The 22,225-nt window shown below is 42.8% G+C and overlaps 2 protein-coding genes and 1 pseudogene across 2 annotated transcripts in view; 1 reads left to right on the plus strand and 2 right to left on the minus strand.

Moving 5' to 3' along the window:
• dock1 (dedicator of cytokinesis 1) overlaps nt 1-22,225 on the plus strand; it is a 197,617-nt gene that overhangs the window by 89,271 nt on the left and 86,121 nt on the right. The window lies entirely within an intron of this gene.
• insyn2a (inhibitory synaptic factor 2A) overlaps nt 1-22,225 on the minus strand; it is a 35,555-nt gene that overhangs the window by 12,249 nt on the left and 1,081 nt on the right. Inside the window, exons 2-3 of the mRNA XM_088324184.1 lie at nt 6,009-6,984; nt 3,057-3,128 (exon numbers count right to left, since the gene is read on the minus strand). Of these exons, the coding sequence (XP_088180310.1) occupies nt 3,057-3,128; nt 6,009-6,979 (1,043 nt within the window). The 5' untranslated portion in view covers nt 6,980-6,984. The remainder of the gene's footprint in view (nt 1-3,056; nt 3,129-6,008; nt 6,985-22,225) is intronic.
• Nucleotides 19,091-19,210, minus strand: LOC148347908 (U2 spliceosomal RNA; annotated as a pseudogene).

Genomic DNA, 22,225 nt, shown 5'->3' on the forward strand with positions numbered 1-22,225 from the left:
AGTCGTATCTGTACTCTGAGCAATCGTAGTACCTTTCATAAGGACACGGTTCCTTTCATTCCGATTATCTGTCTATTATTTAGCGATCCCCTCCCGGCCACGATCAATCGATTGTACATGACGCGTCATGTCTCCAAACGTTTCCCCGACGACGACGCGAAACAATAAAAAGAAGATTTAGACGAACGAGGATTGGCTGCAAGGACCGCACGGCAGCTATTCTACCCACGCGCGCTTTTGTTTTCAGTCACGGCTTTGCTTCCTAACCTGGCCGCGCTTCCTCCTCCTTCCTGTGTTCCGCCACCTCCAGAGAGGTAGCTTTCATGGAGATGGAGACTAATTAGATTGCCTTTTAATCCCTCGGCCCGCATCGACGCTTTCGCTATATTTGAGTCTGGATCCAATCCACACTCGTAAGCGGCGCTGATTTATATGCTGGGGTCCTGAAAATAAATCCTGCGTTAATGTTTCCTGTAACGGGCATATCACGCGAAATTCTGTTGTTCCCAGGTTTCGTACGAGCGCTTGAAATCCTTAAACATTCTTAAATGTTAATGCTTTTTTTTGGGATTTCGAGTGAAGTGCTCGTAAAAACTTGAAAAAGTCTGCTTAAAAATGACGCAACACTGCTATCTGGTGGCCCCACTTTGCCATTGCTTTTCTTCTTCCCTCGTGATTGACGACTGCTGGCATTAGTTTGTATTGCGTTGAGCTACGAAGCATCATCGCCCCCTACGGGGCAGGTGCATGCTACACCTAAACAGGGCAGTGTGAAAAGTGTCTTAATTATGTATAAAAAAAACGAGCGTTTCCCAGTGGTATAATGTAATAGGAGGAACTTCCTGCACTGTAAATGGAAGTTTCATTTTTACTCGGCAACTATACAGGGAGAGCGATTCTTCTTAAACATAGTTTTACATGTTTTGTTCAAATCTACCAATATATTTGCAATTTAGATCTTAAAAGCATAAATGCTTACTGGAAGGTAAACTATTTACTATACCTTCCAGGACCACTTCAATGGCAGACACTCGTACACTATTTTCATGTTTTGCTATCGGTTCCTCCTTCAGCTCGATCGTCGTTGTCACTGTTTACCACCTTTCCTACTGCTTATCACTAACTTTCTTGGGAACCGTTATTATTGGCAAAAAAGGAAATAAAACCAACCAAATCACTATAAAATGAGATGCGGTCCTTCTCAAACGCACCGATTAACTGAACAAATAGAAGAGATTGAGCGGGGCATTATCACCATCTACTTTTAAGGAGTTTAATTGATTTGTTTTTTTTCTTAGCATAATCTTGCCTAGGGAAAGGCCTGCAACCCACTGAAAACGGGTCTGCGACACACTTTTGGGTCCCGACCCACCATCGATAGGTTGGAATGGCCAAGAATATCAAAGAGCTGATAAAGTTTGTCAGAGGAATTTGAATTGGTCCCCCTCAGTTAATGTTCTACAGGGAGTCGCTGTCTATTTCTGCTCAAGCAGACACGGCAAAGATCAAGGGGGGGATAAAAGCCACCGGAGGGGATTCGGGACGTTACTTCCCCGGTCCTCAATCGCACAGATTGAACTCGAAATACTGTTCTGACATATTCAATAACGCCAAGTGAGCCCCTGTGTCTCTTACGAGCCCGACTTGAAAACGTTGACATCTTTGACAGCAAGGCGGTAATCCGCCTCCGGTCGCATTTGAAATGGAATTGCGTGACTAAAGCACATGCGACTTTACTGACAAAAAATGAAGTGACCTCACACGTTTAGTTAGTCTTTTCCCCAACGCGCTCCGCGTGCTAGCCTTTAGCAATATCTGAACATCGCTGAATAGTATAATCATAAAATGGGCCCCACGATACTAGAGTTATTGGGAAAGGTTATTGAGATTTGAAAACGGATGTGGTTGTAGAACAATGTATGAAATGAAATGATGTGCATTCCTATAGCGCTTTTCAAGTCAATGACTTCCCAAAGCGCTTTACAGTGTGCTTCACATTTCCCAATAGCGGCCTTGTATTGCAGGCATGTAAGACGCTAACCTGCTCATTGGGGGTATTAGGGGTTCAGTGTCTTACCCAAGGACACTTCAACATGTAACACAGAAGAGCCGGGATTCGAACTGGGATCCCTTGATCCCAAGACGAGTGCTCTACCTCCTGAGCTACTGCCGCCCCAATGATGTATGATTTAAAATGAGCTATATTTCATGTTGATTTCGATGCCATTGAACATCCTTTTTGGCCTGGTCATCCTGGAGGTTTTAGAGTTTTTCCTTGCCTTCATGTCTGTTTTAGATCAGAGGATGCCCTTTCAGACCTCTTGTCCTTAAGGGCCAAACACATACACATGACTTGACTCTCTGTGTGTGTGCGGTACGCAATTTAGCAGCAGTTGAACTCCTCTTACATCAAGATTAGCGTCCAAGCTCCACTTTAATACAGAACAGAGTAAAACTGAAACATACTATGGAAATACACGGTTTCCCCCCAAGTCTTAAAAACTTGAAGATGCCTCAACGCTGACAAACATTGTCTTCAAGCCCTAAATTTAACGCTCAAATGTCTTAATTTTCCCCCATCTTATCTGTGTGATAGAGCTAAGAGGTGTATAATAAGTAAACTAACAAAAGTACGGAACATTGTGTCAGGCACTTCATATTTTATTTTGATTTCATTCTAAAATAACAGAAAATACTACAAATATTATACAAAAAACACTGACAGTCATATTTTCATTCAGAAATACTACTATAATACTACATCGACAGATATACTACGATACGATAGAAATATTACAAGAATACTAAAGAAAATACTGTACCACACAAATCATACCACAAAAACACGGCAATATACAACTACAGTAAAACTACAAAAAATAAAGTAGGAAGTAGGAACCCTTTATATTTTTTTGCTTTCATTCTGACGATACGAGAAAATAACGACATCGATAATCCAAAAATAGTGTACCGCTACAGTTCTACATTTGTTAAATCCATTGCGGCTTGCAAATCAAAAAGTTTTACAGAAATATTTGCAAAAGGACTGGACTGACCTGTAAATAATGCAGGCGCTGTTCCGGCACATGTCGCAGTTGACGGTGTCCCGCCCGGTTCGATAGGAGAGCCTGCACAAGGAGATCAGAGCGCTCAACGTCTTAAGGGATATTTCAATCCCAAAACATACAAAATGGGAGAAAATACGACATATTTCGGCAAAAACACCAACCCGGCTGGAAAAAAATAAACACAGCGAGCTAGCACGATAATGCCAACAGATACAACAAAAAAATCCGCCTAAAATCATTCCTGCATTGTTTGACAATCTTGGTTGTATCTGTCTGTTTGGCTCAATGACTCCCCATTAAAAATAAACAGACTTGTTAGATTATTTTCACCAGTTCTGTTGGCATTTGATCTTTCGATTTACACCGATTGCAAGCTTTTCTTTTGGTCTTTAGCCTGTGACAACCAATGAGGTTCTGTTTTGAGAAAACAAACAAAAAACATAAGTTTGGCTTCACAAATCTCTAGCCAATAGTGATTGATTAAAATGTGGATCGGCACGGTGATTAGCCAATGAGTTCCCAACGTAAATATTTACACATTTACTGTGTATATTTAATTCAAAGCTAAATGTAAAGGTGCGGCAAGCCAATCGTGGATTCATTTTTACAGAAGTCCAACATTTACGACTCTTTCACAATGTCTAAAAATGAGTTATAATAACAAATGTTCAAGAACAGCATCCAATTGACTTTGGGTACGTCTTGAATTGGGATGTTAGGCCAACTTTACAGGAACCGAGAAAGGGTCATTAGATTTGATCACACAGTGAAATCAAATGTGCTGGAAAAAAAAGCTTTAGTCTGAAGAGCGGCTTTGGCGGTTACGTTGAATTTTGTCTTCGTACATATTTCCCATGTTGCCTTTTCTTGTGTTTCGGGCCTCGTAACAAGCCTTTTTGATGTAATTGCACCCCTCGTAGTGCACTGCCCGGCAGGCTAATTTCTTCCTAAAGCAACAAAACACTTCTATCGCTCCCTATCCTAGTACCAGGCTACAAAGATAGCTCCCATTTTATGTGCTTTTAATGGGATGTTTCTCTCCGAGCAGGTATCATTTTCTGTTTTGAGTGCTGTAGAAGTGTGTAGCCTACCTTTTTTGTGGATGTGTTTACTTGAAAAAAGCCTTAAATGGAATACTTGACATTGCCTTTTGATGGCCTCATTATCTTTTGCTTCTGAAGTACTACTGATGCGTCTGGGTTTGTACGGGTGCTTGAAATCCGTCGAAATGCTTGCATTTTAATGTTGTGTTTTCAAGATGGAGCAAATGCTTGAATTTTATGTGAATGTGCCCAGCAACTGCCCACTGCCCGTAGATGGCTGGGATGGGCTCCAGCACCCTCGCAACCCTACTGAGGATAAGCGGTGCAGATAGACTGGGAGGTCGCTGGTTCGAGCCTCGGCCGAGTCATACCTAAGACTTACAACATTGGTACTCATTGCCTCCCTGCTTGGCGCTCAGCATTAAGGGGTGGAATGGGGGGTTTGCTCACCTAATGACTAAAATGGCTGCGCCCTGTTTGGCTGCGGCTGCATCGGCTCGCTACAGTTTAACTGTACAGGTCAGGTGTATCGACATTTCGTTCTGTGTGCATTGTTACAAAGAATGACAATACAAGTAAATTATTATTATTATTATTATTATTAGATAATGGATGGATGGATGCTTGGAAATGCTTGAAATTGTTGCCATGTTCATTGTTCCTGGCAGTCTGACTCGATTAGATTGCATCAAATTACGTTTTTTTTTTTTTTTTTTTTTTTTTTTTTTTTTTTTTTTTGTGAGTAAAAATAACTCCGATGGTTGCTCCTTATTAACGAGTTGTCATGCAAAAAGCGTTGCTGCCCCCTGCTGCTCATAAGACTTGTCATGGGAATTCCGGCTCTTTTTCAAGAACTGTTTTTTGTCTCTGCTCACTGAGAAGAGCCAGTTCTTTTGGCTTCCAAATGGCTCCTCAGATTTATTATTATTATTTTTTACTGTTATATTATAAAGTGGAACCTGGGTTTTCGAATGCCTCTCAGTTCGAACAAATCGGTTCTCGACCAAAAATTTCAAGAAATTCTTGCTTCGCTTTTCATTCAAAAAAATCGGAGTTCGAACGCCGGTACGCTAGGGGCGATGCTGAGCGGCGTACGAGTGTAGATTGCCCCCACCCCTCGTGAAGAACTGTTGTCATGGCAACGCGCACTCCTTTTTGCTTTCGTTTTGAATATCGGTGAACGGAGTCTTTTAACCCCTAATTATGCCTTGGAAGAAGCTTGGTGCAAGCAGCAAAGTTGCTACAGGTGAAAAAAGAGGAGTAGTGCGTACAACTATTGCATTTAAGAAAGAAATAATAGCTAAATATGAAGAAGGTGTGCGAGTTTCCCTTCTTTCAGGAATACAGCATGGCTTCTGCCGACCGGTAAGAAATCCTATTCATAATTCTTTTCTTTATCCTTTAACCGCTCACCACTTGTTGTGGGGACCCGGGTGCTAAATGACGTGTAAACCACCTGATTTTTTTTATTTTTACACGTTCATGTTAGCGTCATCTTTCGTACGGAAGATTACGCTAACGCGAACGTACGATTAGCCTGGGTTAGCTTCATGTTTACGTTCGTGGTAAACATTCAGGGTGTTGGAACGGATTAAAACAATTTTACATGACTTTTAATGGGAAAAAAACGGCTTCGGTGATCGTACAAATCGGTTTTCGTACAAAGAAATGGAACGGATTATGGTCGAGAACCGAGGTTCCACTGTAATTCATTATTCTTGCTTGTATCATAGCTCCCTGTCTGAGGTTTTTAACGAAACAACCCTGCCAAAATCACAAGATGTTAAATATTATTCATTTCCACAGCCAGTCTACCGAGGTTTGACGTTGTCCTACAGTTGTTAAGCGGGACGATTACCGGGACGATTGTGGGTGATGTGTTAACGTATAAACTTACCCTTCTCTGTGGGCTTCTCCCTTCTCCAGTTCTTGTATGACCCCCAGCAGCACCTTGATGGTTTCCTGGCTGGAGCTGATGAGGTTTTCCATGGCTTCGAGCTGTGCTTTAACGTTCCCGTCTGGATTCATAGGCACTATTTGCTTACAGGCCTCGTGGTCCCTGGTGGCCGGCGGTAGGGTCTCTTTATGCAAGCCATTGAGCCGCAGGCTTTTTTTTCTCTTGTGCCTCGCCGACATGCTATCCAGGCCCTCCACTTGGGTGAGGGAGTTCCACGCGATGGGTCCCGTCACCTCGGACCTCCGCGACGGGGAACAGCCTTCCTCTTGTGATAATCCCGCACCGCTTTTGGACGGTACGCCGCAGGACCGGTAGTCCGGAACGCCGACGGGATCGGAAAGAGTCTCGTCCCGGCAGGGATATTCGGGCGCCGTGTCCACGGGTTCCTTGGTGTGGAGCAGCGCTTTGGTCTGCCATACTCTGTTGCTCCCACCGGCCGCCTCCGCTTCCATCGCCCACCTGGGCTGCCCGACCTCCAGGGCGAAACCGTTATCCCGACCCTGGTACGTTTCCACGGCCGCCGCGTGCTTGAAGGTGTGTCCTTTTTTGCGCTCGAAGGGAAACGTCTGGTAGCGCTTCTTCAGGTGGGGCGAGGTCTGTACGCCGGTACTGCGCGTGACGTTGGGAATGGATCGGCGGGCCGGGACGGTCATGTACTTGCGGTAGGCCGCTTTGTAAGAGAGCGCCTTCCCGTCTTTGGCGGCGTCGGCCTCCCTCCGCTCGTTCTGCGCTTCGCAGATGTCCTTGAAACGCACTTGCAAGGCCTTGTTTCTCTTCCTCACCTGCCGACCCGGGTCGGGAGAATACTTGACTTGCAGCGCCAGGGAGGCGGAGGGTAGGGGTGCCCCCGCCGCCTCGCGGTCCGACTCAGAGTTGGCGAGCGTCCGTCTGCCTCCCTCCTTGCTCACCATGGTTCCTGAGAAGTGTGGAGAAGGAGAGGGAACTGTTTATTGGGGCGGCAGTAGCTCAGGAGGTAGAGCGATCGTTTTAGGATTAAGGGATCCCAGTTCGAATCCCGGCTCGTCCGTGTTACATGCCGAAGTGTCCTTGTGTAAGACACTGAACCCCCAATACCCCCAATAAGCAGGTTAGCGCCTTACATGGCTGCACAGATCACGGACGCTATTGGGAAATGTGAAGCACATTGTAAAGCTCTTTTGGGAAGTCATTGACTTGAAAAGCGCTAGAGAAATGCAGATCATTTTTTCATTTCATCACTCGTGACTCGGCTTAGGCGTAAAGCTTTGTCTATTACTTCTTGCGCTCCGGTAACAGAGATATAGCTCTTTTTAAATATGGCAAAGCTTCTGATTCAGTTAAACGAGGTTAATCCATTTTTTGCTTTTCAATACAGTGGGACCTCGCTACTTCGCGGTTCCACGTTCGCGGGTTCAGAGCTTGTCAGGTTTTCAATGTAAATCTCTTGATTTTCTGTCTCAAGGTAATGAGCTTGTTTTTAGATTACTAAATATAAAAACAATGTTTCTCATACAAACACACACATAAAGTAACGTTTCAACAATGAGTGTAATAATATCTCTTGTACTTTTATCAATCTTGTATTCTTTTATTTTGAAGTCGGGTTCTGGCTCTGTACGGATTCCTCTGACGTCACGAATAAACTTTCCCTCTTTCTTTTCGGGAACTCAGCCAAGAAGGCGCGTGAGTTTTTGCTCCCACCATCATGTTGAATTAAACTATACATGTATTTTATCTGTGCAAATATGGCCACGAAATAGTCATAATAATGATTGACTTTAACACATTTCATCTGGAGGGAGGAAAGCATGACCAACTTGGGTGCCTAACTTGCTTGGGTGTTTGGGCATTTGGGTTGACCATGGTCCAAAAATTTTTGTGTGTTGCTATTTTTTTTTCTCTTTTTTTTGTATGTGTTTGTCTTGCTGTCGGTCACCCCTCTCGAGGGATATAACCAAGATAGATACATAGAAAACTGACTTGAAAAGTGGACCGGCAAATTTCCAAGGTGATACTTTGAATCGTAAATGAGATGGGCTGTACCTGCTTAAACACCACAAAAGTCCACCCAAGCGAAGGAGGTCGTCAATTAGCTTGCACTTGACAAAAACATGGTATCATTTGGCGCCTTACGTATAAACAAATCTCATCTAGATGTCGAATCAGACGGGGGCAATTAATTCCCCTCGTCCGATTTTGCGTGGCTACTGTGCTCCGTCGACAGGAAAAGTGGCCCATTTCAAAGAGCTCCATTTATTTACCTGCAGGCCACAGCAGGTACATTGACGTCTCCTCTGGCGTCTTAGCTTTCCGGCTATTTACTGTTGAATTATTCATGAGGTTGGGGGCGCTTTTTCGATTTGAACAATCTCATCTGCACTCAGTAATTCTGCGTCACACGTCCACAGTCGCCATTTGGCCGTAGTTGTCATTGATATCAATATGGTGAAACACGGGATGCGTTGAGATTGGACATGGCACTCCAAGGTAAACACGTCATCAAGATTTCAAGAGGGAAAAAAATGACAAAAAAGGCTATCCGGGTAAAAGGCAGAAAACATATCTACAACGTAGTGCTGAAAGAAAGACTGGCCCAAGTTGTGAGAAAAATAATGATACATGGGTAGGTAGAGAGAAAGAGAAAAGGAATAAAGGAAGTTAGAGCAAAAGAAGTTAAAAAGACACAGAGAGAGAAAGAGACAGAGTGGGAGAAAAGGGGTGAGAGAGGGAGGGAGGGAGAGAGAGAGAGAGAAAGAAATACAAGTACAGTGTCTTTGTTGGAGGCACCTGGCTTTGGCAACATCAAGTTGACATCTTTCAACCTGCAGCTTGTTTTTCTCTTGCGCTTCTCTGAGTGTTGTCTCGTGGGCCGGATTCAATCCCTCAGCGGGCCTGATTTGGCCCGCGAGCGGCCTGTTTTGGCCCGCGAGCGGCCTGTTTGACACATGTGCTTTAAATGGTACTGGAAAATTGGAAAATTGAATTTGCCAGTCCTTAAAAAGTGCTTGAATTTGGCCATGAAAACGATGTACGAACCTTGAAGAGATGATATGAAATCCAGCTCAGTCATTAAATATGAATCGAGCGAGTCTGCATTGACTCCCTAGTACTCATACTAAGTCTGCCTTTGATCTCTTTGACGTTTCGGCACGGATTCGGGCTTTTGACATCTAAATCCTTGTTATCTGGATTGATGGGACGCCACTGCCTCCTCGGCCTCTCGCGCAAACAGTATGACTCATCAAGGAAAGCGTCTTCTGAGGATGGACCCCTTTTCTTGATCCTGGGGGGCTTGCTTACCTCCAGGGACCCTGTTTTCAGGGATCAGGTTCTTAGAAACTGCAATCTAGCTCACAGTCCAGAGATCCCTTCACTGCCAGGGTCATAGGGGAACCACTTCCTGTGGGGTGTCTTGGGCAAGTACAACTTGATTATGAGTAGGGGATTTCTCCTCCACTGCTTGAAATTGCAAATTCAAGTCATGTTTGTTTGGCACTTTATCACAAAGAGTCATAAAGGGCTTCACAGACCAAAGACTATTGCAAACTACAGACTATCGTGACACCATCCCCTGATCTAAACAAGGCAAGGAAAAACTCAAAAACCTCAACATGAGGAAAATGAAGAAACCTTGACAAGGGCCAGTCTCAAAGGGCTGCACAGACCACAGATTATTACAAACTACAGACTATTATGACACCATCCCCTGATCTAAAACCTACATGAGGGCAAATCATTCACATATATTGTCAACATCAAATCTAGGTTATTCATATGCTATGTGTGTTTTAAGCTTAGATTTCAACATTTCCACTGAGGTTTCAGATCTTTCGCACTCTTTCTTCATTTTGCTATCTCTTTCTCCCTCCCTCTCACTACCTCTTACTCTCTATTTTTCTTTCTTTCCATCTCTTTCTCTCACTTTCTATCTCCCTATTGCCCTCTTTCTTTCTCCCTCTCTTTAATTTTCTCTCTCTTTCTTTTTTCTTTCTATTTTTCCTTTCTCTCTCTCTCTCTCTCTCTGTTATTTCTCTCTCACTTTTTCTTTCTCTCTCTCTTTTATTTCTCTCAATTTCTCTCGCTCTCTCTTTCTCTCTCTCTCTTTTTCTCTCTTTCTCTCTCTCTCTCTCTCTTTCTCTCTCTTTCTCTCTCATTCTCTCTCATTCTCTCTCTCTTTCTCTCTCTCTTTCTCTCTCATTCTCTCTCTCATGCTCTCGCTCTCTCTCTCTCAAAATCTACCAATCCGACCCTGTGAAAATGGTTTCTCCACCACGTGGGTCCCGAGCTGAGTTTGACATCCCTGGTCTACTCTATTCTTTTAATGCATCACTCACCGGGCCACCATAGCACGGCGCTCACCATTAGCATGCTGCACAGAACCAACGCCATCATGTCCACAAAAAAACGGAGCGTCGTAAACACATTCTTACGATTTATATTTGTTTGAACTCATAAGATCGAGTAACATTTGTCAACTGTCGTTTTTCACAATGAACCGATTTACTTTGGTGGCAACAACGCCTGACCACAATAGTAGGACTATCAAAACGGTGATGTGCTTTCAGTCGGGCCTGCCAGATACCTTTTTGTGCCTGGAAAGTGTACATTTAAAAAAATTAGCTATCCGCCATGGCTAAAAGCGGTACCAGGCGCGATGTACAGGGTGCAAGAAATATATATGTATATATATATATTTTTTTTTGTTCCTTGAATTGAACTTGCTTCAAGCTTTAGGAACCCTGTATTGTCTGGCCCTGTCAGTAAAAAGGTAAACATTATAACAGGAACACCGCAAACAAGTCATGTCCTTGAACAAATGTCCTGCTTTGCTCTCTCATCCTATCGTTGCTTTCAAATTGTCCAATGAGAAATCAACGGAAATCAACACAATTGGTTGAATAATGCGCTAAAAACATGAATAACTTGGTAAAAGGATCCAGCTGATATAAGTAGTGCTCCTTGAATTTATATGCATATTCCAAAATGATTCAGCAGTTTTTTCTGCAGGTAAACTCAGAAGGGATTAAAATAGCAGCGCTCGGTTGGTCCTACCCCTGAGGGGTCTTAATCCTTGTCATGTTTTTTTCCTTTTTTTTCCCCCAGCGTCTAATTTTATCCTATCTCTTGTGCTTTTTTGGAAGAGATCTAAATTGTCCATGGTGTATGTGTTGCCAAAATACATATATTTATTTAAAGGTAGAGTGTATAATATTTGACCACTAGATGGCACTGTATTATCGAATGCAATTTCATTTTGAAAATAATCTTAAGCCGTTTTATTGCACGACTGTATTGATCCACTTTACATGATACTCTGCCATCGTCACGCGGACGTTATGGAAAATTACATTTAAAGTAGCGTAAATCGCGATTACTGTATTAGTGTTCATTTTACGTGTGAAAAGTGATGCGTCTCGAGGACTCGCATGCTCAAAAATCGATGGGTCCCAACAGAGATCTATGGCTCCCCAAAATTTACTCTTATCAAAATTGTAAATCGACGACAAATCTATAATATAAATCTATATATTCATTCCGTTTTAATCATCACAGTTTATTGGTAATACAAATCAGTTATCATTTCAAGATTTTTCATTTTACAACAATATTGTACTTTATACAAAATATTATTGCTGAAATAATTATATAAATCTATATTTTTATGCAGTTTTAATCATCACAGTTAATTGGTAATACAAAGCAGTTATCACTTCAAATTTTTCAGTTCATATATTCTTCGTGGTTTGCTGTCCCGCTACAGTTGTAATGCCTTATCAAGGTCCAATCCATTATCATCATCCTCCTCATAGTGTAACAAGGAATATAATTGAGTCCATTTTGGCAGAAAAGTCCTTTTCTTGCTAGTATTCTTTTGTTATTTTCTCTCGACGAATCGTTCGCTTCAAAACGCATGTTTTCCTTGCCTTCGCGGTCTTCTGAAGAACTTCTCCGCCGTTTTTTCGTGCCGGAATTATTGCCGTTGTTACCACTTTGTGTTATGTTTCGACTTATTACCGACAGTGAAGAAATTGCCAATTTTTTGTTGATATGCACCTAGTACCAACTGTTTTTTGGGGGGCATACTTCTCTTTTACTCGACAACCACCAAAACAATGACGGCATCTCGAAGCGACGTCATCTCGTTTGCCGAGATCGGCGCGAGACCAAAACAACAATGGCGGCGGTGCCTGACGAAAAGTTTGGAGTGCGGTAAATCTTTGTGGAAAAAAAAAAGTAATCAGGTAATAGTGACAATTTGGTGTCAAAAACGTTGCGTGATTTGACCCAATGCGTCCCCAGCAAAAATGATGCGTCTAGGACGCAGGGACGCCGGCGAACCAGAACACTGCTGTGTAGCAAAATGGAGCCATTTTTTTTTTTAATCACCAAAAACGGTGTGCGCTCACCATAACACACCGCGTTTAATAACTCCACTAGCCAAGGTCAGATCTTGACCACGCCATTGCAAATGTGATTAAGGTGGAGGCCATTAATCAGCGCCTCCTAATGTTGGAGCTACCCAACCTCCGTCCCTAATGCTAGGGAGGGCAAATTGCTCGCTGCTCTTACAGTGCCGTGAAAAAGTATTGGCCCCCCTTACAGAATTGTGTGGTTTTTGCGCATTTACCACTCTAAAAGGTTTGGGATCATCAAAACAAGTCTAATAATTTAATAATAGTAACAAAGATAATTAAAAGCTATCTGTGTCATAATTACTGATGGGACTCAGCTGTGCCCGCTCAGTTGGCGCCAACCGCCACGGGTTCTGATTGGCTCCCTGTCACTATTTGAACCCGGTCCTGTCAATCCCCTGTTGTCAGTCTGTCTGCGAACCTCAATGTATACTAGGCAAGCCTTTTTCGACCCTGACTCTCACCTGTCCCGTTTTTGCTCCCGTCTGTCTCCGGTTACGACACGTCCTGACAACGTCTGCTTTCCCGTCCCGACTTACGACCTGATTTTAATCCCGACCACGTCTGCTCTCCCGTCCCGGCTTACGACCTGTTTCTGACCCCGACCACGTTTATACTCTTCTGTCCCGGCTAGCGACCTGTTTTCCGTCCTTGACTCCGCCATCGCTCGTTACGGGAGATCCACTTCCGTGTTCGGATCACAATCCGAGTACGAGAGGACTTGCTTCCCGCGCAGCCCTTCTTCTTTCCTTTAATAAAACTTGTGAGAAACGTAACGCAATTGGGTCCTGTTTCCGTTCTGGTCCTGACAATCTGGCCCTAAGTGAAAAGTTGGGCCCCTGCCTTCTTGTTAAATGACAAAGTCACTGTGACGAAGCACAGTTTTGGGAAAGCTGAGCTCAATTCCACAGACCACACCTAAAATGGATCGCTACGTTTAATGCTCAAATTGCACAATGTCTGACCATTTCCTGTTTCATGCTGACTATTTTTGCACTATGATGACTTTGCACCAAATGCAATATTGCACAACCGTTACGATACCGACGTTATCACGACAACCCTGTATGTAACATCCCACATGCCGACATTTCTTGTGTAAATACCATGTAAATTATAACTATAGCCTTATCCCCCTTGTCTTATAACATTATCTTCTCTGTTCCTTTATCTTCTTGCTCATACCTCACTATGAATGTGTAAAACTGGAGTGTCATGCCCAATTTCGTTGTCACAATATGTTAACCCATTTTGTAACAATGACAATAAAGGTATATTCTATTCTATTCTATTCATCACCTATGTTGAATCAAGAAACGACCATTATTGAATCTGTTGGAAAAAGCCAAGCAGAACACAATTGACATGCCACATTTAAAAAAAAAATAAGGAGGAAAAAAAAACAAACGCAATATGAAGGTTCTGGAAGTTGCCAAGTCAAAGTCTGGATTTATATCCAATCGAGATGCTGTGGTGTGACCTTAAAGGGGCAGTTCATGCTCGGAATTAAATAGAATAAAATGACTCAATTTTGTGCTGGCTTGGGGAGTAACGGAATACATGAAAGGGCAAAAATGATGTTGGCAAGCTGTTTGGATGTATTTTCATTTTGTTTCTGTGGCATTTGATGTTCGTTTTGCCAGAGATCAAAGCCAGGAGAGAAAGCTTACCACGTGTTGTGAGTCATCATTTGATTCCTATGTAGTTTCTTTTGTCTTTTATGAGCATATTTGGTATTGGAGTAATCCAAAAGTCATTGAAAGTAATCAAGTTAAAGTAACCCTACCCAACCCTGAGTATGATAAAATGGGTTTGACGATCTGAAATCTTAAAAACATTATGTTCAAAAGCTTTCACCAGCCCCAGTGGCCTCCTAAGCCAGGGATTGTGGGTTCGAGTCCCTTCTGGGGTGGCCCTTCCATTGCTCCAATGATCAAAATCAGATAAATTCATTTGATTAATTCTATGTTTTTTGAATGATGTCTGGACTTATCTCACCGATACATCTGCTTTTCACCTCTGCTGCCTTCCTGACTACTTGAGTCAGCAATGAAAATAGATGCAAAAATAAACATGCAAAAGACATTGGAAATCAGGAAGGGGCAAATCATTTTTCACGGCACCGTACAGGATGTCACGGTCACGGAGCCGATATTGCGCGGGGGTTGGAGGGGGGCTTACCGGAGACGGTACGACAGCTGGCACGGCCGGCGTGTTTTACGGCCGTTGATGGAACGGCGCCGCTCGAACGCGCCCTCGCGATTGACGGCAAAGGTCAGCGTTGAGCAAATCCTTTGTGAGTTTAGCGCTAGCTTAATGCGCTCAAGATTAAAAGGCGCCTGAAAATCACCAGATTTCAAGGGATTGTCTTTCTGGCGGCTGTCGCTCAGGCCAAGCCGGGCTGTTGCCGGGCAGCGTTTGACTTTAACAGTGTTCTGGTTTGCCTGCGTCCTAGACGCATCATTTTTGCTGGGGACGCATTGTGTCAAATCAACGTGCGTCCCCGGGACGGAACATTTCTGACACCGAATTTTCATTATTACCCGATTACTTTTTTTTTTTTTTTTTAACAAAGATTTACCGCAGTCAAACTTTTCGTCAGGCAAATCTGCCATTGTTGTTTTTGTCTCGCGCCGATCTCGGCAAACGAGATCTCGTTGCTTCGAGATGACGTCATTGTTTTGGTGGTTGTCGAGTGAAATAGAAGTATGCCTCCATAAAAACAGTTGGTATTAGGTGCAAATCAACACAAAATTTGTCATTTCTTCAGTGTCGGTAATAAGTCGAAACATAACACAGAATGTGGTAACAACGGCAATAATTTCGGCACGAAAAAACAGCAAAGAAATTCAGAAGACCGCGAAGGCAAGGAAAACACGTGTTTTGATGCGAACGATTCGACGAAAGATAAACAAAAGAATACTCCTGGCAAGAAAAGGACTTTTCTGCCAAAATGGACTCAATTATATTCCTGGTGACGCTATGAGGAGGATGATAATGGAGGCCACATGTTCTGTGATGCGTGCACCCAGCGTGACAAAAAAACTGGATGGCATGAATCATTTCGCAATACGAACTTTCAGAAAAGCACATTGACAACGAAAACACAAATTAGCTATGGAAATTCCGTTGCTGCAATTGGACCTTGAGAAGGCATTACAATTGTGGCGGGACGGCAAACCACGAAGAATATATGAACTGAAAAATCTGAAGTGATTAAAACTGCATGAATATATAGATTAATATTTCAGCAATATTCTTTTGTATAATGTACAGCATTTTTGAGAACTGAAAAATCTGAAGTGATAACTGCTTTGTATTACCAATTAAGTGTGATGATTAAAACGGAATGAATATATAGATTTATTGATATATTTGTCGCCGATTTACAATTTCAACCTCGATAACACTACATTTTGGGGACCCATAGATCTCTGTGCATTTTTGAGCAAATCTCGGCAGGAATGCATTTCTCGGCATAACACCGGTCAATTCCCATACTTCGGGTCACATTTCATCGAAATGCCTCGAATCCAGCGAGGCCGCTCCAAGATAATACCGGGTTTGAAGGTCATTTGCATACCTGTGGAAAGACTTCAACATACGATATCAACTTGAAATCTTGGCACTTTTTTTTTTCACCATGAATCTCGCGAAGATCACTACTATTCCATAAAAAGATATATGTCGGACTTGTTATTTTTGCACACTTTTTCTCGAACAAGTTTGCCGATGCTGTGATCTATACACTGGAGAGGCGTTTCTACCAAAACTCACATTTGTGTGACGGTTAACAAAGACGTTTAAAGTTATTTTCATTCCTGTCAGTTGTTCTTGGGTTTCAGGAACATACGAGACTGATAATATTTACAAATATTACTCCTTATTGATTATTCTGAAGCAAGGTTTTGGACACTCTGAGGAACAAGCAACAAGAGGATGAGTATGGATGTTAAAAGGGGACTGTATGAGACTGATTGCGCCGACTGTTTTGTATTGTGCAGAAACATGGAGCCTGAACGCAGATTTGAGAAGGAAATTAAATGTTTTTGACATGAAGTTTTTGAAAATTGGGTAGATTGAGAAATGAAATTGTGAGAGACAGAACTGGAGTAGTCGTGGAACTCAGCAAGCATCTGGATAAGAGATTACTCGGTTGGTTTGGACACATGGAGAAGATGGATGAGGAGCGAATGTTGAAGAGGATCTACAGAGCAGAAGTCAATGGAAGGAGACCAAGAGGAAGGCCGCCATTGACGTGGATGGATGGTGTTATGAGTGCACCGAAATCTAGTGGAAGCTAGAGCCTCTTGTTGGTGATAGGAATGAGCGGAGAGGTGTTGTGAAAGGATAGTGGGATTGTGGACGCGTTCCTAAGGATGGGCTGGGCACCCGAATGATGCGGCAGGGGTAAACCAGCAAAAGCCGTCGGGCAGAAGAGTTGTGTCACCCTGACCTAAGTGACATGGCCGCTTTCTTGTGTCCCTGAAGGGACGAAAGTGTGACCAACTCAGGTGCTGAGGTGCCTAACTTGTTTGGGTATTTGGGCATTTGGGTTGGCCATGGTCCAAAGATTTTTTGTGTGTATTTTTGTTTTATTTTGTCTTTTTTATTGTATGTGTTTGTCTTGCTGTCGGTCACCCCTTTGAGAGGTATGACCATGGTAGATTGATAGACAATATTGATCAAAAAGGCGTTGACTATTATTGGATCATAAGTGGTACAGTAAAACCACAAAGAGGGTTGTGTGCGAAAGGCCCACTGATAGCATCTAAGATCTCACATTCTGTAAGTAAACCGCTCCATTTTTGGTGCTGTGGACACCTTGGGTCAAACATGTCGAAAGTCGAAACCAGGGGCCAGTTGTGGTCCAATTTTTACCGGCCCGCGGCCTCCGTCCTTAAATTTGTAATATGTTTTTCAGCTCACGAGATCAGAACCCCCGCTTTTTTAGAGATTTGCACACCCCTGCCTTAGGTAGAGAAAATGTCTATTCAATACATCCGTTTACAGCCTTCCAGTTACAGTTACATCATTAATCTTGAACCCGTCGAGTGAAAAAAACATCTCAAATCTTAATCCCCTGTGAGTGAAATCGTCCTTACTCTTTGCTGCGCTGTTTGTGTTTCCCAGCAAGATGTGCTCTTTGGGGATTTCCCATGTGGAGAACGTATCCATCTACCGTAAATTCCGGACTATAAGCCGCTACTTTTTTCCCTAACTTTCAACCCTGCGGCTTATTCAGTGATGCGGCCAATTTATGTCATTTTTTCTAACGGCCGCTAGCGGCGCTCGAGTGTTGCTACCGTTAACTGCCCTGTCAAAGCTATATTATTATTATTAAAGCTTTGAAAACTCTCTCGGTGTACCGTCTTTCTTTGTAAATATTTGTAACCTATGTATAATATGTATTTGCAACTGTATATTTTTGTAATGTATTTATTTGTATTTATTTTAGACACTTATTCTGATTTGTTTTAAACGGGTGAACGAAAAAGGAGGGGCGGAACAAACGCGGGGTGCCGAGTTTAAGTGGGGACCGCTACAGGTGAGGGACAGAAAAGGAAAGAAGAGGGGGTAAAAAGTTAGTTAAAGAAAAAGGAGTTGCGTGAGTAAATGTGTTCATCTGATATATTCTTCCCACCCTTACCTTTGGAAATATACACTTTTTTCCTTGGATTACTTTCAACGGGACCCGGACTCTGCAGGTCTGCATCAAACCTTAAGTACCGGTATCATTTTCCGTTCATTTTGCCGGCTGTGATTTTTGGACTGTGGACTTTAATGAAAGACATTTAGTTTCAATCGCAGGACTTGAAGTTGGGTTTGGGTTAATTTTGTGTTTGTGTTACATGCAGCTTATATACAGGTGCGGCTTGTGTATGTACAAAATAGGTTTTCCACTTAAAATGTGGTGGGCGCGGCTTATAATCAGGTGCGCTCTGTAGTCCGGAATTTACGGTACACATCTTTGGAAATCGGGTCTCGGGCATGGCCTTCCTTTTGCACTTTTCTCTTGGATTTCTTCTTTTTTTCGAGGAGATACCTTTCCGTTTGTTCCACGGAAGCTTACAAATATCGGAGAAGTTTCACCTTGTGGCCTGCAAATGTGTACTGGAAGAGAGGAATAGTATTTTGGAGTTGAATCAGATCTTGTTCAGTTTGGGCATTCCCCTTATTAATGACTGATATCGATGTACTTTTACTGGTTTTCATCTGGAGGGACGAAAGCATGACCGACACGGGTGCCGAGGTACTTTACTTGTTTGGGTGATTTGGGCATTTGGGTTGGCCATGGTCCAAAAATGTTTGTACCGTAAATTCCGGACTATAGAGCGCACCTGATTATAAGCCGCACCCACCACTTTCTAGGTGATCTGCCACTTTTGTCCTTACACAAGCCGCACCCGTGTTTAAGCCGCGTGCGCCCGCACCAAAACTTATGACTTAATCACAAGTTTAACCCAGACAAGACTATAAGGGGTTTTTAAGGGTTATTGATCTATCTTCGTTATTCATTATCCGTTATCGGTCAGTTCATAATACGCTACAAAGCCTAGGAGCCGGGACACTTACTCTCAGCCAAAAGGCCAAGCTAAGGTCCTAGCCCTAAAGCCTCGCTGCGATCATTGCGAATGCACCGTTCCCGGAGGTACTGCAATACCGGGCCGATGCGTGGAGTGGACAGAGCAAGCTCTTATTCCATCTCCGGATTGCAAAAATCAAAGATCATGGCAAAGGCCAAGCTAAGGATCTAGCATCAAAGCCTTGCTTTATCTTGTAAGTTCCACGAATGTATCTACATGGATAATACATAGTTCCGGATGGAAAATGATACCCGTAATTATCGTATGATGCAGACTTGTAAAGTCCGGGTCCCGTTGAAAGTAATCCAAGGAAACAAAATGTATGTTTCCAAAGTTAAGGGTGGGAAAAATATATATCCACTATTGTCCGCTGCGACAACAGACAGATCTACCGGTAACTCGGCTTTACCCCAATTCCCATCAGCCCGCGTTTGCTCCGCCCCTTTATGATTCGTCTGTAGAACACATAACAGAATAAATCTCTAAAATAAATACATTACAAAAATATACAGTTGCAAATACATACATTATTGGAACGTACCCTAACTTTACAGACGATTTATGCTTAAACTTAGAGGTTGCAGTCTTTCATGGCGCACATATTTTACTGGTCTTAATCTTACCATCTAGACTACAGTGCCGCTGGTGGCCGTTAGAAAAATTTCATAAATTGGCCGCTTCACTGAATAAGCCGCAGGGCTGAACATTTGGGGAAAAAAGTAGCGGCTTATAGTCCGGAATTTACGGTATGTTTTTTTTGCTATTTTTTTTTTCTCTTTTTTAATTTTCTTTATTTTATGTATTTGTCTTGCTGTCGGTCACTCCTCTTGAGGGATATGACCAAAGTAGATGGATTAATCTATGTAATGGTGTGTCGGTACTGCTTGGAGGAAGAAGCTGTCTCTTAACTTGATATTCTTTGAGGGACCTGTCTGCCACGTAGCTCAAAGAGGTGGTGGCTGTATCGGTAAGGGTCTTTTATCATGTCGACAGCTCTGCCACGGTATCGCAAGCCGGCAATGTTTTCGAGACTGGGCAATGAGCAGCCGATGATCTTTTGGGCAATGTTGATTCCTGCACTTCTTGTCTTCTTCTTCAAACGAGTCATCCTCTCTTTTCTCTCCTTGCAAAAACGGCCATAAGTGTTGCCGTGTCCGTCCTAGAGGAAATCCCTGACGAAGCTGACGTGAGTGACAAACAAATGGCGCGGTGTCACCTATTTACTCTAGCAGACGTCCTTTAGTCACGCTGCACTCGACACTTTCTGTAGAGCGACGTGTCGGCGCTGCGGCACCTCGTCGTTTTCATGACTTTGTGGGCGATCTCGGGCAAGATGCAGTCCGATCAAGAGTCGGACCAATGGCGGGTCGGTCAAGGGTAGTAACGGCTCTCCATTCGGCATACAAACCCCGTACGGTTTTTCCCATTATGCTCAGTCACGCTCGGGCTGGGCAATGTATTGATTTGACGAAGTAATCAAGGATAAGAAAAGTCGCTAAGTAATTGAAATTGAGGTAAATAGTACAATAGTTTCATATGAATGACTCAAATATACTGCGGAATATAAAAACCATTTCAATTTACTTAATCTTGGCTTCTAAGTATGTTTCGGAGTAAAGTATTATGTGCGACAATGCTAACGCTAAATTTATCTTAAAACTAATTTCGAGCTTTTAAGTCATGGTCAATTGTGTAATCTTTGATTGAATTTGAAACAGTCTCGTTGAGTTTCTTGGCTCCGTCTCAATTTCGGAGAAATGTCTGACAAGGCCTTGACTGTATCAATTGATAGATTCTACACCACAGGCGGCCCGCGGGCCAGATCAGGCCCGCCAAGGGTTTGAATCCGGCCTGCGAGACAAGTCTCAGAGAAGCGCAAGAGAAAAACAAGCTACAGGTTGAAATATGTCAACTTGATGCCCACTCTGTCTCTTTCACTCTCTGTCTTTTTAACTTATTTTGCTCTAATTCTCTCTCTCTGTCTCTCTGTTTCTCTCTCTGTCTCTCTCTGTGTCCCTCTGTCTCTTTCACTCCCTCTCTTTTTCTCTTCCTTTGTTGCTCTTTGTCTCTTTCTCTCTTCCTACCCTTCACGCTTTCTTTTCTCCTTTCTCTCCTTCCGTCTTTCTATTTTTCTTTGGATTTCTTTCTTCCTCTCGCTTTCTTTTCCCCCTCTCTTACGACTTTTTATCTTTTGTTTCTCACGCTCTCTCCCTCTCTCTTTGTCCCGCCCTATCTCCTTTTCCCTTCCTCTTCCTCTTATATCTTGATCTCTTTTTCTTTCTCTTTAAATATTGGTGTGTGTGTGTGAATGGGTAAGTGTGAAGCACATTGTAAAGCACTTTGGGAGCTCTTCATTGACCTGAAAAGCACTATAGAAATGCATTTACATTTACATTGTTGCAATCTTTCTTAAAAAGATTGCTATAAAATGACGCTGATACTCCTCTCTGGTGGCTGAAAAAACAGCTCTTGGCATTAGTTTGTGTGGCATCGTCCTATGAAGGGTCGTGCCTCAGAGGACATGTAGATTGGCGTAAGAATTATGGAAGTTTTTTAGGGGCCATGCAAAAAATGATGGCAAGAACTTCCCTACAACTGAAAATATAAGCTACATATTACCCCTTTTTTCACCAACACCTATATGGAGACAGATTTGTCTCGCATTGTTCAGATCCACAAATTGAGATGATCTCAATATTTATAGATCATATGTCTTGATAAATGCACACGCAAGATTAAAAAGTGCCTATGTTTATCGATATATTTGTAGATCTACAAAATACTGTACATCAGGGGTGTCAAACTGAATTATACAGAGGGCCAGAACTCCAACCACACCTTTGGTTGCGGGCCAAAGCGGAACGGGACATTCTTGAAACGGGTCGGGAAGCAGGAAGTTGGAACTCATTTGTGTAGACGATCCGTCACTTTAATTGAGAAAGAAGAGTTGTCCGACACACAGACGGACTAAAAACAAAACAAAGCAGGCATTTAACTAGACTAGGCATTTAACGGGATGAAACAGAACTTGCAGGAATCTCTCAGAATGTTACACCGAAGTGCAACAAAGTCCAACAAGCACAACAAAAATAAACAGGTATCAAAACAGGCATGAACAGGTTTTCAACAAGGGTAAACAACGATCTGGCAAAGGGCAGTTCCAAAAGGCGCGTTTAAG

The sequence above is a fragment of the Urocampus carinirostris genome, chromosome 19 (assembly GCF_059441175.1).
Source record: "Urocampus carinirostris isolate Australia breed hairy pipefish chromosome 19, RoL_Ucar_1.0, whole genome shotgun sequence".
NCBI lineage: Eukaryota > Metazoa > Chordata > Actinopteri > Syngnathiformes > Syngnathidae > Urocampus > Urocampus carinirostris.